The sequence below is a fragment of the Geotrypetes seraphini genome, chromosome 4 (assembly GCF_902459505.1).
Source record: "Geotrypetes seraphini chromosome 4, aGeoSer1.1, whole genome shotgun sequence".
Classification (NCBI taxonomy): Eukaryota; Metazoa; Chordata; class Amphibia; order Gymnophiona; family Dermophiidae; genus Geotrypetes; species Geotrypetes seraphini.
The window spans coordinates 135,871,042-135,883,441 of NC_047087.1; the positions used below are offsets into that span (position 1 = coordinate 135,871,042).

The following is a 12,400-nucleotide window of genomic DNA, read 5'->3' on the forward strand; positions in this document are numbered from 1 at the left end:
CTTCATCAGGAGTCCAAATCAGAATAATCTAATTCAAATATAAAAGAATGCATAAAGAGCTCCTATAAATGCAACCCTTTCTCTCTCTGTTCCCTTTGTCTCTTTATGTTCAGCCTCCTCCATTTTCTGGAATGGGATGGACAAAACATCTAGCTGGGCCTTTTTTTTTTTTTTAAGACATCTTGTGGGTTAGAAAACTGATATTTTCTCCATCTGATTTTTGGACGTTTTTCTCAAAATGGGATGATGTGATTAGATGCAGTAGTGTGTTACTGTGCTGAGGAACAGAAAGAGGATGTGACTGGAAATAGAGGAGTGTTACAAAACTGATAAACAGAAGATTGTGATTGGATAATGGATAAGTAGATGTGTTACAAGGCTAAGATAGATAAAGGTCCTGAAATGTAAGTGGAGTTAAGGCTCAATTGACAGCTCACACCTCAAAAATTCATGGATGGAAGAACTTAGCAGAATATGAATAGTAAACAATAGATACTTTAATCAGTTTTCAAATAACTTCACATACTACCTGTTTTTATTCAGCTGCTATTAGCCCCAAAGAAAGGTTCACTGTTGGGCTGAGAAACAGCTGTGTGCAAAGCTTCTGCAATATTCCTATACCAGAGTAATGGTAATCACTGGAGTTCCTCATGTGGTTATTGAAGAATTTCCATGCGATAAAAAGTTACAAGTGGTATTTTGGTTTTTGTAATCCTTCAATAGTGTGCAACTTTCTGGAAAACAGTTATTGAGCTGAAGTTAAAGTGCAAAAACATTTTTACATTTCCCAGAACTATGCAAAACATGATCTTCTGACTTCCTCTGTAGATTTGAGTCCAGAAGAATAATTGTGCATGCATCAATGTTCCTTATACCTGAAGAGAATTTACAGAATACAAGACAATATCAGGGAACATAGGCAATGATGGCAGATAAAGACCCTATCAGTCAATATTCATTCCCCGGCCGTCGGCAATTTTTTAAGCACCAAATATTATGGGTAGAATTAGTCCCAGATAATTAATGTCAGGCCATGTTTAGGTATTGGCATTTAATATCTGGGCCTAATTTTGCATGTACTGTCCACCGAAGCTTATGTGGGTCCTGACTGATATTCAGCTGGCATCTGCATAAGATGCTTTATACGGGCCCAGGCTTAATATTGGCTGTAATCCACATAATGAAAGCAGGCTCCTCACCATTTCCGATTCCCCCTCCCTCCCCCCATGACCCCAATTCCTTTCTCGCTCATGATGATGTGAAGGCCTGACTAAGTCCCCCCACCCACCCTCCACCCCCTATATTTTCTATCCCTGGCTGTCTTGGAGGAATCCTTTAGGCAGGAGTGATATTCCACTTGCTCTTGCCTGTCACAGCTCCTTTCTCAACATGACCTCTAGTGGTAGTCTCGTGGAACAGCCTGCCCTAAATTTATCCACTTACTTATCCGGTTAATGGTCTGAATATTGCTGCTAGCCAGTTAACTAGCTCTGTCCACGGACTGCCCCAGCACTAACTGGAAAGTACAGGGGCAGTCAGAACTGATATTCAAGTATGTCAGCTTGCTGTCACCTCCTGCTTCTGGGGCTGGAAAAGTCAGCAGCAGCACACACAGGACAAATTTCTTGAGTCTGCCTGCTTTCAGTTAGTTGCTGCTGTTGTTGCAGGTGCAGACTGGGTGAAACAGCAACCTGGCAAGCATGTGAATAAACAAGGGAGAGACAGATAGCAAAACAGAATGGTGGTGGTAGATGGGAGAGATGGAGCATGCTGAATCATTGAGGGGTAGGTAGGAGAGACAGAAGTGATATAATCATTAATCATATTAAAATATTTTATGCAAATGATAATTTTAGCATGTTAATTGTGTCATTAATGTGATAAATGTGTAGGTCTAGTCTATACCTATATAGAAACTCCATCCAAATTAATTAACAAAAATAAAAGTGCTTTTTCACCGAAATCCGCTGCCACAACTAATTTCAGTCCGCAACAACTACTGTCCTCATGTCACCACCGAAACCGCCGAAAGCCGAATCAACCGCGCCACTCAACAGTAGAAGAACCAAGCCGGATCCAAACACACCAGAGAAAATGGCGACGGGAATCGACGAAGCCTCATTCGACCTGCTCTTAAAAGAAATGAGGTCAATTCGGATCATAGTGCAAGAGCAAGTCGAGGAAACAAAGCTTCTCCGTGGGAAAATTGAAGAACTAAACTCTCAGTTTGTCGACGCACGCCAACGACTTGACGCTCTTGAAGAAAAAACGGCTGATCTGCAATCAACACAAACGCTAGTAAATAAACATGAAAAATTGATTACCACCCTGCAACGAGACATGGAAGACCTTTCCAACCGCAGCAGAAGATCCAACCTGAGAATCATTGGATTACCTGAATCAACAGAGGGCTCTGATATGATTTCCTTCTTGTCTAATTTTCTGCCTAAAACTCTCGGTCTTGTCTTCTCTCCTCCGTTGGAAATAGAGCACGCTCACCGTGTACCTTCTCATCTTTCATCACATGCTTCCTCTCCTCGACCCATAGTGGCAAAGTTGCTCAGATTTCAACACACGTTGCAAATCCTTACAGCTGCAAAATCTAAACCTCAACTTCTCCACCAAGGCAGAAAGTTCTTTATAGTTCCAGACCTGGCCAAATCCACGGCCTTGAAGAGAAAAGCATTTCTTTCCCATCGACAGGAGCTTAAAGATATAGGAGCCAAGTATGGTCTTATGTACCCAGCAAGGATGAAAGTGACCTACAACAACCGCACATCTTCATATACTGACCCTAAAGACTTAGTTGCATTTCTGGAATCTTTAAAAATGCGCTGACATGATTTGCTGCAAACATACTCACTTGTTTCTCAGTTATATCGCAAATATTGATAAGCACACCAATTTTCAAGTTATTGATATTGTATGGGTGTGGGGTTCTTTGCTAGCTTTCCCATTTGTGTTATATCTTTATGCTCACAGGAGCACCCATAAAAATTTTTAACTCTATCTATGAGAATGTGATCCTTTGTGATGACATTTTTTACTTTTTCTCTACTACCTATATGCTCTTTCTTTTACTTTCTGACAGGAGTGTCTACCTTAAACATTATCTTTGCTATATACACACATTGAACATGTGCAAAATATACTGCAATATAGTAATTTATTTAAAAGATTATGGCTGACTTGCATATTTTTTCTTTTAATGTGAATGGACTAAATCATCCCATTAAGAGGAAAAAGATAGCTAACTATATTTTTAATAAGCACCCTGATGTGGTTTTTTTACAAGAGACTCACCTGCCTCTCGCTGCTGCCTTAAAATTTCAATTAAAGGGATACTCCTCTCACTTTTATTCTCCTGCGACCCAGCGTAAGAAAAATGGAGTCTCAATATTTTTCCATGATAAACTCTCTCCTGTAGTTCACTCTTCTATGACGGACAAGGATGGAAGATGGTGCTTGGTGCACGCTGCGTTGCACTCAGTGAACTTTGTGTTCCTTAACATTTATGCTCCAGTCCTAGACCACCCAGAATTTTTCCAAGACCTTCAGATGGCGTTAGTAGAATACAGTTCTTGCCCTTTAGTACTTGGAGGCGATTTCAATCAAATTCAAGATATTTATATTGATAGATCATCTTCTTGCAAACCCTCCAAATCCAAGTCATTCACAGCCTTACATGCCCTTAAAGATGCCTTCTCCCTTGTAGATCCATGGCGTTTGTTTAATCCAAAGGGTAGAGAATACTCTCACTTCTCACCACCTCATAATACCTACTCAAGAATAGACTTCTTTCTTATATCCTCCTCTCTCATTCAGGACCTGGCAAACAATGTTATTCACCCAATCTCTCTTACAGATCATGCGGCCACCTCCCTACACCTACTTATCTCTGCCCCCCGCAAAGAATCTTCTTCTTGGAGACTAAACAATGCTTTACTCTTAGACTCAGAAATAGCTGACAAAATTCAATCTTTCACTGCTGAATTCTTCGAACTTAACTCCAAAGATCCAGAAATTTGCCCATCCATTGTCTGGGAGGCTTATAAAGTCTCCCTTAGGGGTGAACTTATCAATCTCGCCTCTTGGAAAAAGAAACAATCCATGAAAAAAGAGAAAGACTTAGAATCTTCTATCAAAGAGTTAGAACTACAACATATGTCTACCCACTTACATGATCCATCTATTTTTCAACGTATACAAAATCTTAAATACGAATTTAACACTTTAGTTTCCAGTACTGCTAGACGGGATATTTTTATCTCAACCTCTGGACATTATATGGGAGACAACCTTATGGGACGCCCTTTGGCTAGATATCTTAAAACCAAATCCAAACGCCTACATATCACAGCCATTCAAAACCCAATGGGGCAGATGGTTAAAACCCGGTCTCTGATCTCTTCTCAATTTGAAAACTTCTATACTACTTTATATAAATCTGATTTTTCTGCTTCAGAATCGGGGATAGACTCTTTTCTTGCTTCTTTGGTTCATCCGACCTTATCGGACTCTGTGAAATTGAAACTGGACTCTCCCATTACTGTATCTGAAATAGAAGCCGCAATATCAGCTATGCCTACCGGCAAAGCCCCAGGTCCTGACGGGTTTACCAATGAATTTTTTAAGCAGTTTCGTAACCTTCTGGCTCCTCATCTTCTTTCTTACTATGAATTCCTCCACTCTGATCCAGACAAACAATTCAACTTCACTGAGGCCACTATAGTAGTCATTCCCAAACCTGACAGAGACCTTACCTTGGTTAAAAACTTTCGCCCCATTTCTCTTCTTAATTTAGATTACAAGATCATGGCAAAACTTCTTGCACTGAGACTCAACAAAGTGATCCCCTCTCTTATTCACAAAGATCAAACGGGGTTTATTAAACAAAGGTTTATAGGAGACAATATACGCCTCTTTCATCATATTAATGCCCATGCTAAAACACTCCCAGATCCTGTAATCGGTTTGGCCATAGATGCCGAAAAGGCCTTTGACCGAGTTGAATGGCCTTTTCTATTCCAAATTTTAAAGTGGTACAATTTTGGCCCGTTCTATACAGATTGGATTAAAACTTTATATCATCAACCCACAGCTCGCATTTTAATTAATAATTCTCTCTCCAACAAATTCTCCCTACATAGAGGCACTCGCCAGGGCTGCCCTCTGTCGCCGCTGCTATTTAATTTAGCGTTGGAACCTCTCCTCTCTGCTATCCGACAATGCCCAACAATAACAGGAATTGAAACCACTTATTGTCATATCAAATTAGCAGCATACGCTGATGATGTCCTTCTCTTTATCCGAGATCCTGTTGCTTCCCTTCCCTCACTCGTTAATATTGTCTCTCATTACTCCAAGCTTTCTGGATACTCAGTTAACTGGGAAAAATCAGAAATTTTCCCTCTTAATGATCTTATTTACCCCTCAGATCTCGCCCAATTTCCCTTCACGTGGTCACACGGAGCTGTAAAATACTTGGGAGTGTTAATACATAAAGATCCGATTCAAACTCAAGATCTAAACATATCTAAAATTAAAAGTTTAGTTCTTAACACCCTGTCTCGTTGGTCTCCACTCTTCCTTTCATGGTGGGTCAGAATAGCTTCTATCAAAATGACCCTTACTCCTCAGATAAACTATACCCTCTCAATGCTTCCCTCCTTATGCAAGAAGAAATTTTTTCATTGGTTGAATAAGAAAATATCTGACTTTGTGTGGAACAACAAAAAACCTCGTATTGCTCTCGACAAGCTGAAAGCCTCTAAAATTAATGGGGGTTTGAATGTACCAGATTTTCATTTTTATTATATCGCATCATTGGCCAAATATGGAGCCTATTGGATTATTAACCCTAGTACCCAAGACTCACCAACCTGGTTTGACCTGGAACGGTTTTTATGTGCACCATTACATGTTTCATGCTTGTTGACGGTGCCAGTGCCCAAACTTTTGAGAAAATACTCCTTATTGAGTGCAACGCAGCATGCCCTTCACATACTAGACGTAATCGCAGAGATTTCAATTAAAGACAGTCCACTCTTGTCCATTTGGAATAACCCCAAAATCCAAATCAATAGTAAATCTCTTTCATGGAAAAGGTGGCAGCGGGCTGGTTTGTGGTCTCTCCATCAGATAACCACTCTCACTTCGTTTGTTCCCTTTGTCACAATTTGCTCTAATTACTCATTGTCTCCTTCTGCTTACTCACAGTGGCTTTCTCTTACTAAGACGTTATCTTCTATGTCTATACGCTTTGATTATATGACATCCATTCACACCTTGTATCACTGGTCCACATTGGCTATATCAAAAGGTAAAGCGATATCTCTCTTTTATAGTATTCTAAGAGATCACTCTTTCACATTTTCCTCTCATTCCATGAAACATTGGGAATCTATGCTGACAACCTCACTTACTGATGTTGACTGGGAACTCTTCTGGTCATCGACAAACCGACCTCTTTTATCATCCAGAGTCTCACAATCAATGTTCTTCATTATGTGGAATGCGGTATGGACACCCTTTCGGATGTGGAAAGCTAACCTAAAACAAGACTCTATATGTTGGAATTGTATGAAAGAAGCTGGGACTCTTGATCACATGCTTTTTCACTGTGCTAAAGTTCGTTCCTTTTGGACATGCATTTGGGACACCATAAAGTCTATTACCAATTGTTCAGAAGAAATTTCCTTTGACATTATAATTCTCCGATCTCAACACCCTTGTTTTACACAGTCTAACTGTCCTCCTAAACTCATTGATGCAATGTTTGTGACTGCCCTTATGCACATCTTGAAAAATTGGAAGTCCTCTTCATTACTAAACTATACCTTTTGGTGGAATTCTTTGAGCATGTATCATAAATTTGAATCATATGCTTATGAAAAGAAAAATATAATTCGACTTTCCAAAAGTTTGACACAATGTAAATCACCCTGGAAATTCCTAGACTCATATGTTCAATCTATTTCATAGACACTCCTCTCTTCTTCATCTTCTTTTTCTTTACCTTCATCTTTTTCCTCATTTTATTCTTTTTCTTTCTTCTTTCAATTTCTCTTTCCTCTTATCTTTTCTTTTATTATCTTTTCATGAACAGTCCTAGTACTTTAGATCTTTTAAAACGATTCAATTCTACATTGCACAATACAACTGAATATTTGTTATACTAAATGTTTTGTTTTATTTTTTGATACCCTGTACTTGAACTGTTTCTTATATTTTTTCAAAAAACTCAATAAAAAATATTGAACTGAAAAAAAAAAAAAAACAACTCCATCCAATATTCAAAGCTATTTAACCAAGCAGGAAAGATTCCTGCCCACTTAAATCACACTCAGAAGGCTGGGCATCAATATTCAGCAGTGCATAACTGGGAAGTGCCACTGAATATGTGGTCTGAACAGCTATGGGCTTGGTAGGCTAGACAGGGGCATTCTGAAGGCAGAGTTGAGGAAGAGCTGGCAGCTGTGAGGGGGCATAAAAAGCAGTAATAACTTTGGTCATTAGCTATGTCGGTGCTGGCACTAAATATTGGCCGGCAACTGCATAGCTGTGGATAGTTTCTTGCCTGCCACAAATTTACTCCCCTTCCAACCCTTCTACCTCCTCCTGAGACACCCCCCCCATGACCGATCCTACTCCTGAACCTTGTCCAAGGTTCAAGGTTTATTAGATATTTGATGAATCGCTGAATCTGTTTACAAAGCGATGTACATAATTATAAAATAGGATAAAATTAAAAAATACAAAATACATGAACATTGAGATTGAGACAGGACAAACATTAGTTGGAAGGGGAGGAGGGTAAAAAGATACATCTGTTATATTGAGAAAGACAAATAAGGGAAAAAACAAAAGGAAACAGGGTAGTTAAAAAAATATCATAAAAGTCAAAAAAGGTTTAAATGTTAAAAGCATCTTTAAAAAGGTGTATTTTCAAGGATTTTTTAAAAGAAGGGATATCTTTTTCGTTTTTGATGTGTTGAGGCAGAGAGTGGATTTGAAGACAAGTTCGTCCCTTCTGGTGAGCCAAAGCGGCATGGTCTGTAAAGGGTACAAGAGTTTTGGTACCAGAACCATTTTTACCAAGGCCACCCGACCCAGTACCCCCAGGGGTAGTTCCTGCCAATCCTGGCACAGTTTTGCAATAGCCTCGAGTGGTCGACGGATATTAGCGTTGTAAAGTGTAGGTAGATCAGTGCTAAGGTATATGCCAAGATATCTCATCGGTTTAGTCGTGGGTGCAATGGGTAACACCGCATGCCAGGGCTCCACCCGACCCCCGGCCAGCTTCCGATTTACTACAATTAACTTGTAAGCCCGACAGTGCACCAAAAGCACGGATCACCTCCAGAGCTCTTGGCAAATGCAGGGAGACCTGATCCACATAAAGTAAGATGTCATCAGCAAACAAGCTGATTTTACATTCCTGGCCCCGTACCCTAATACCCTGAATGGTCTCATCCTGCCGAATTTTCGCCGCGAGGGGTTCGATAGCCAAAAGAAAGAGGAGCGGGGAAAGAGGGCACCCCTGTCTCGTTCCTCTCTGTAATCCGAAGTCCTCAGTTAAGCCCCCATTTATCATTAAGCGCGCCCTGGGGTTCTGGTATAAAGCTGATGCCCAGGCCAGAAATTCGCCCTGAAATCCACCCCGGCGCAGGACCCAGAAAAGATAATCCCAAGAAATGCTATCGAATGCTTTCTCCATGTCCAGACCCGCCACCGCCTCCTGGCCTCCGCTTCCTACCCTATCATGGATCGCCCCCAATACCTTCAGCAGATTCATAGAGGCATAGCGGCCCGGCACAAACCCAACCTGGTCTGGGTGAATAAGATCGGGGAGGATACCATTCAAACGCCTCGCCAGAGTCGCCGCCAGGAGCTTGATATCCTGATCCAGGAGGGATATCGGGCGGAACGACCCCACCAAATCCGGGTCCTTGCCCGGTTTAGGGAGCAGGACTATGTGCGCCATGTTATCCGGAAAGGAACCCCCCGTCCTCGCCACCTCATTATACATTGCGCTCAGGGGCTGTGCCACCAAATCCTCGAGGATGCGGTAGTATTCGGGACCGAACCCATCCGGGCCCGGCGCCTTGGCCAGTTTAAGAGACCGAATGGTGATACGGAGTTCAGCCTCGGTTATAGGTAGGCTCAAGGATGCGGCCTGATCCTCCTCCAGGCTCGGCAGTGACAAACCCCCGAAAAAGTCCCGAAGAGCAGTCTCATCCAGCGGACGCTTACCATATAGGGTCTCATAATACCTAACAAATTGTTCGGCAATTTGACTCTCCCCTTCGTGCCGAGTGCCCCCAGCATCGCGGATTGCTGTAATAAGTTGACGTTTCTTATACGGTCTCACTAAGTTTGCCAGAAGTTTCCCTGTCTTGCCCCCCCATCTGTGCATGTTATACCGTTGAAACGCAAGGGTCTGTTCCGCTCGTTGGCGAAGTAAGGTCTCAATGCGATCTCGTATTGTCTTGTATTCCTGTCTCTCCGTGTCCGAGAGGGAGGAAATATGGGCCCTGCGAAAACCGTGCAACTGTCTCGTGAGGGACAAGAGCTCTGCTCCCCGGGCCTTGCGTTTAGCCGCAGTATATGCGATCACGTGCCCCCTCAGAACTGCCTTGGATGCATACCAGTAGGATATCGGTCCAACGTCAGGGGTGTCATTAGTGGCCTGGTAGTCTGCCCAACGTGCCCTAAGAAACGTCCGGAATTCCTGGTCTTGGTACAGGTACAATGCCATTCTCCAAGAGGAGACCTTATTGCCAGCCGCAAGGGTCAAGGTAAGATCCACAGTGGCATGGTCCGAAATCGTGGAATCCACTATCTCAGACTTGGCAGCCCTAGAGAATAACCTTTGATCTAGTAAAATATAATCCAGGCGGGCGTACACTTTATGGACATGGGAATAAAAAGTAAAATCCGAATCATATGGGTGCAATGCCCGCCAGACGTCCACCAGACCTAAATGCTGTGTTAGGAAGCCCACCCCTTTGTTGTCATGATCCCTCAAACTACCCCTGGGAGGTTTGCAGTCCACCCCCGGGTCTGCAGTGATATTCATATCCCCCCCCAGGACCACTTGGTATTCCGGGTAAGCCGATATTAGAGAGAGAACTGTGGAGAAGAATTTATGACAGTAAGAATTGGGGGCATACAAATTGCAGAGTAACAGTTTTAAACCCCAGAGTTCCCCCAGCACTAGTACATATCTCCCCTCCCGATCAGTCAGTTGTTTATGCAAAACAAAGGGCAACCTCTTGTGGATCAAAACTGCCACCCCTCGGCGTCGTCCCCCAGAAGTGGAGGAGTAAACATCCCCGACCCAATTTCTCCGCAATTTAGAATGTTCAATCTGAGTGAGGTGGGTCTCTTGCAGGAAAGCCACATCCGCGTTCAGTTTACGCAGGCTAGTAAGAATACGAGATCTCTTTACTGGGGACCTGATGCCATCAACATTAAAGGTAACAATCCTTAGATCAGCCATAACAGTGAGAGAATAACTTTATGCTGCACAGTAACCCTGAGAGAAACATCCCTCCAGGAATGAGGGAGTTCATCCATTCTCCACCAGCCAGACAGGAACTGGTCCTGTGCAGAAGGAGCAGATGGGCCCAGACGAAGCCTCCCAGCTAAGCTTCGCTGCCCTCGATATCGTTGTGCCCCCTAGTCCCATCCCCCATACCCCCATACATCCCCCCCATACACACATCCCGGACTCAACCACACACTCCCATTCACACCCCACCTCACATTCCTCCAGCAGCCCTCCACCCCCCACCCTAGCCCCCCATGCTGATCCCTCCCCACCAGCATACATACCCATAACTGTATCCCCCAACCTGCCCGGAGCCCTCCCCCCCACCCACCGATAATTCCCCTATCATACAGTCCTGGTACATAAGAAAAACATTATCATGGGACAAAGAAAAGGTAATACCAACAAGTCCATATGTGAACCCTCCAAAGCATCCGCGGGCCGTTCCAAGAGGCCCCGATCTGGTCAGGATTCCCAGCGCTGAATGAGTCAGATAGAGTCCCTCAAGATGGATTGTGGCCTAAAAGTGTGCAGGAGTCCATATGGTGACACAGGCACCGAGGCCTCACACAGCCATGTGCGTATCTCCCAGGCGGCTCCCCCATCCTGGGCTCGGGTGCCAGTTCCGAGGTGAAAGAAAGAGAGGGCCCCACCTCCGCAGCGGCGCTTGGAGTCCTGCGTCCTCACGGTGCCCGCTGAAATTGGTCTGGTATATGTCCTCTCTGCAAGCCGGGCTCTTAGGGACTCCAGCGCAGCTTCTCTGGAAAGCAGGTTTTATATGCTGAGGGATCTTAGATCAACTGCAGCAGGCTCGAGATGACCCTAGGCGGGTAAAGTCGCCAGGAACGCCTTGGCCTCGTCGCCGTTGTTAAGGGTGAGGGTCCGGCCCTCATGCCAGACCCTGAGTTTCGCTGGATAGACCAGTGCGAATTTAACTCCTCTGTTGTGAAGGTCTGTGCAAGAAGGTGCCATGAGCTTTCGTTGAGCTGCCACACGCACAGAGTAGTCGTTGAACATGAGCACTCGTGAGCCCTTATACTCCAATGCCCCCGCCTTTCTGTAGGCCCGGAGAAGGAGCTCCTTTTCCCTCCAGTTAGTATAGCGGGCTATGGCAGTCCTCGCCCTCCCCCCCTCCAGGGGCCTGCTTCCAATGCGGTGCGCCCGTTCACAGGTAAAGGCCTCTGCGCTCCCGGTCAGGTTCAGGGTTTCGGGAAGCCACGTGCTAAATATGGCGTACAGCTCTTGCTCACCCACCGTCTCCGGGAGCCCGACCAGCCTCAGATTGTTTCGGCGGCTTCTATTCTCCTGCTCCTCCAGGGCCTCCAGCAACTCCCGGGACGTTTTCTTCAGGTCTGCCACCTGGGCCGTCAGCGTCGCGCACGTGTCCTCCTGATCGGACACCCGCTGTTCTACCTCCGTCAAACGTCGGCTGTGGGAATCGAACTTCTCATGCATCTCATCCACAGCCGACTGGATTTTATTGAGTCTGTCCGCCAGCGCCGCTGTGACTGAGCGCGTGATATCCGTGATCCAGTCGCCGGCGGGAATCGTGAATGTGGCCTGCTCCGCCGCCATCTTGGAGGGGGTAAGAGAGGGCTTATCCCGGGTACCTTTAGCCGATTTGACGGGCATACCCCGTGCCTCCGCGTTCGCTTCAGACAGTGTTCGTGAGAGCTGATATTTATATCTCGTCCCGCTGACTCGCAGCTGTAGTAGGGACGCAAAAGGGCCGACTTTATAGCGGATTTAGTGTGAGTGAGGCAGGAGCTCTCCTGTCGTGCGACTGCTCAGACAGGCTGCATCACGTGACCCCCCAGAAGTAGGGATTTCTAATAAGCATGGATG

The 12,400-nt window shown here is 44.5% G+C and overlaps 1 protein-coding gene across 4 annotated transcripts in view; it reads right to left on the bottom strand.

The window, feature by feature from the left end:
• The window catches only part of SLC37A1 (solute carrier family 37 member 1), a 368,358-nt gene that overhangs the window by 152,094 nt on the left and 203,864 nt on the right, over positions 1-12,400 (bottom strand). Inside the window, exon 20 of one of the 4 annotated variants that reach the window (XM_033940456.1) lies at positions 161-875. The exons of the other annotated variants lie outside the window; for them this stretch is intronic. Coding sequence (XP_033796347.1) covers positions 860-875 — 16 coding nt within the window. The 3' untranslated portion in view covers positions 161-859. Of the gene's footprint in view, positions 1-160; positions 876-12,400 lie in introns of those variants that run through there. 4 annotated transcript variants of the gene reach the window in all.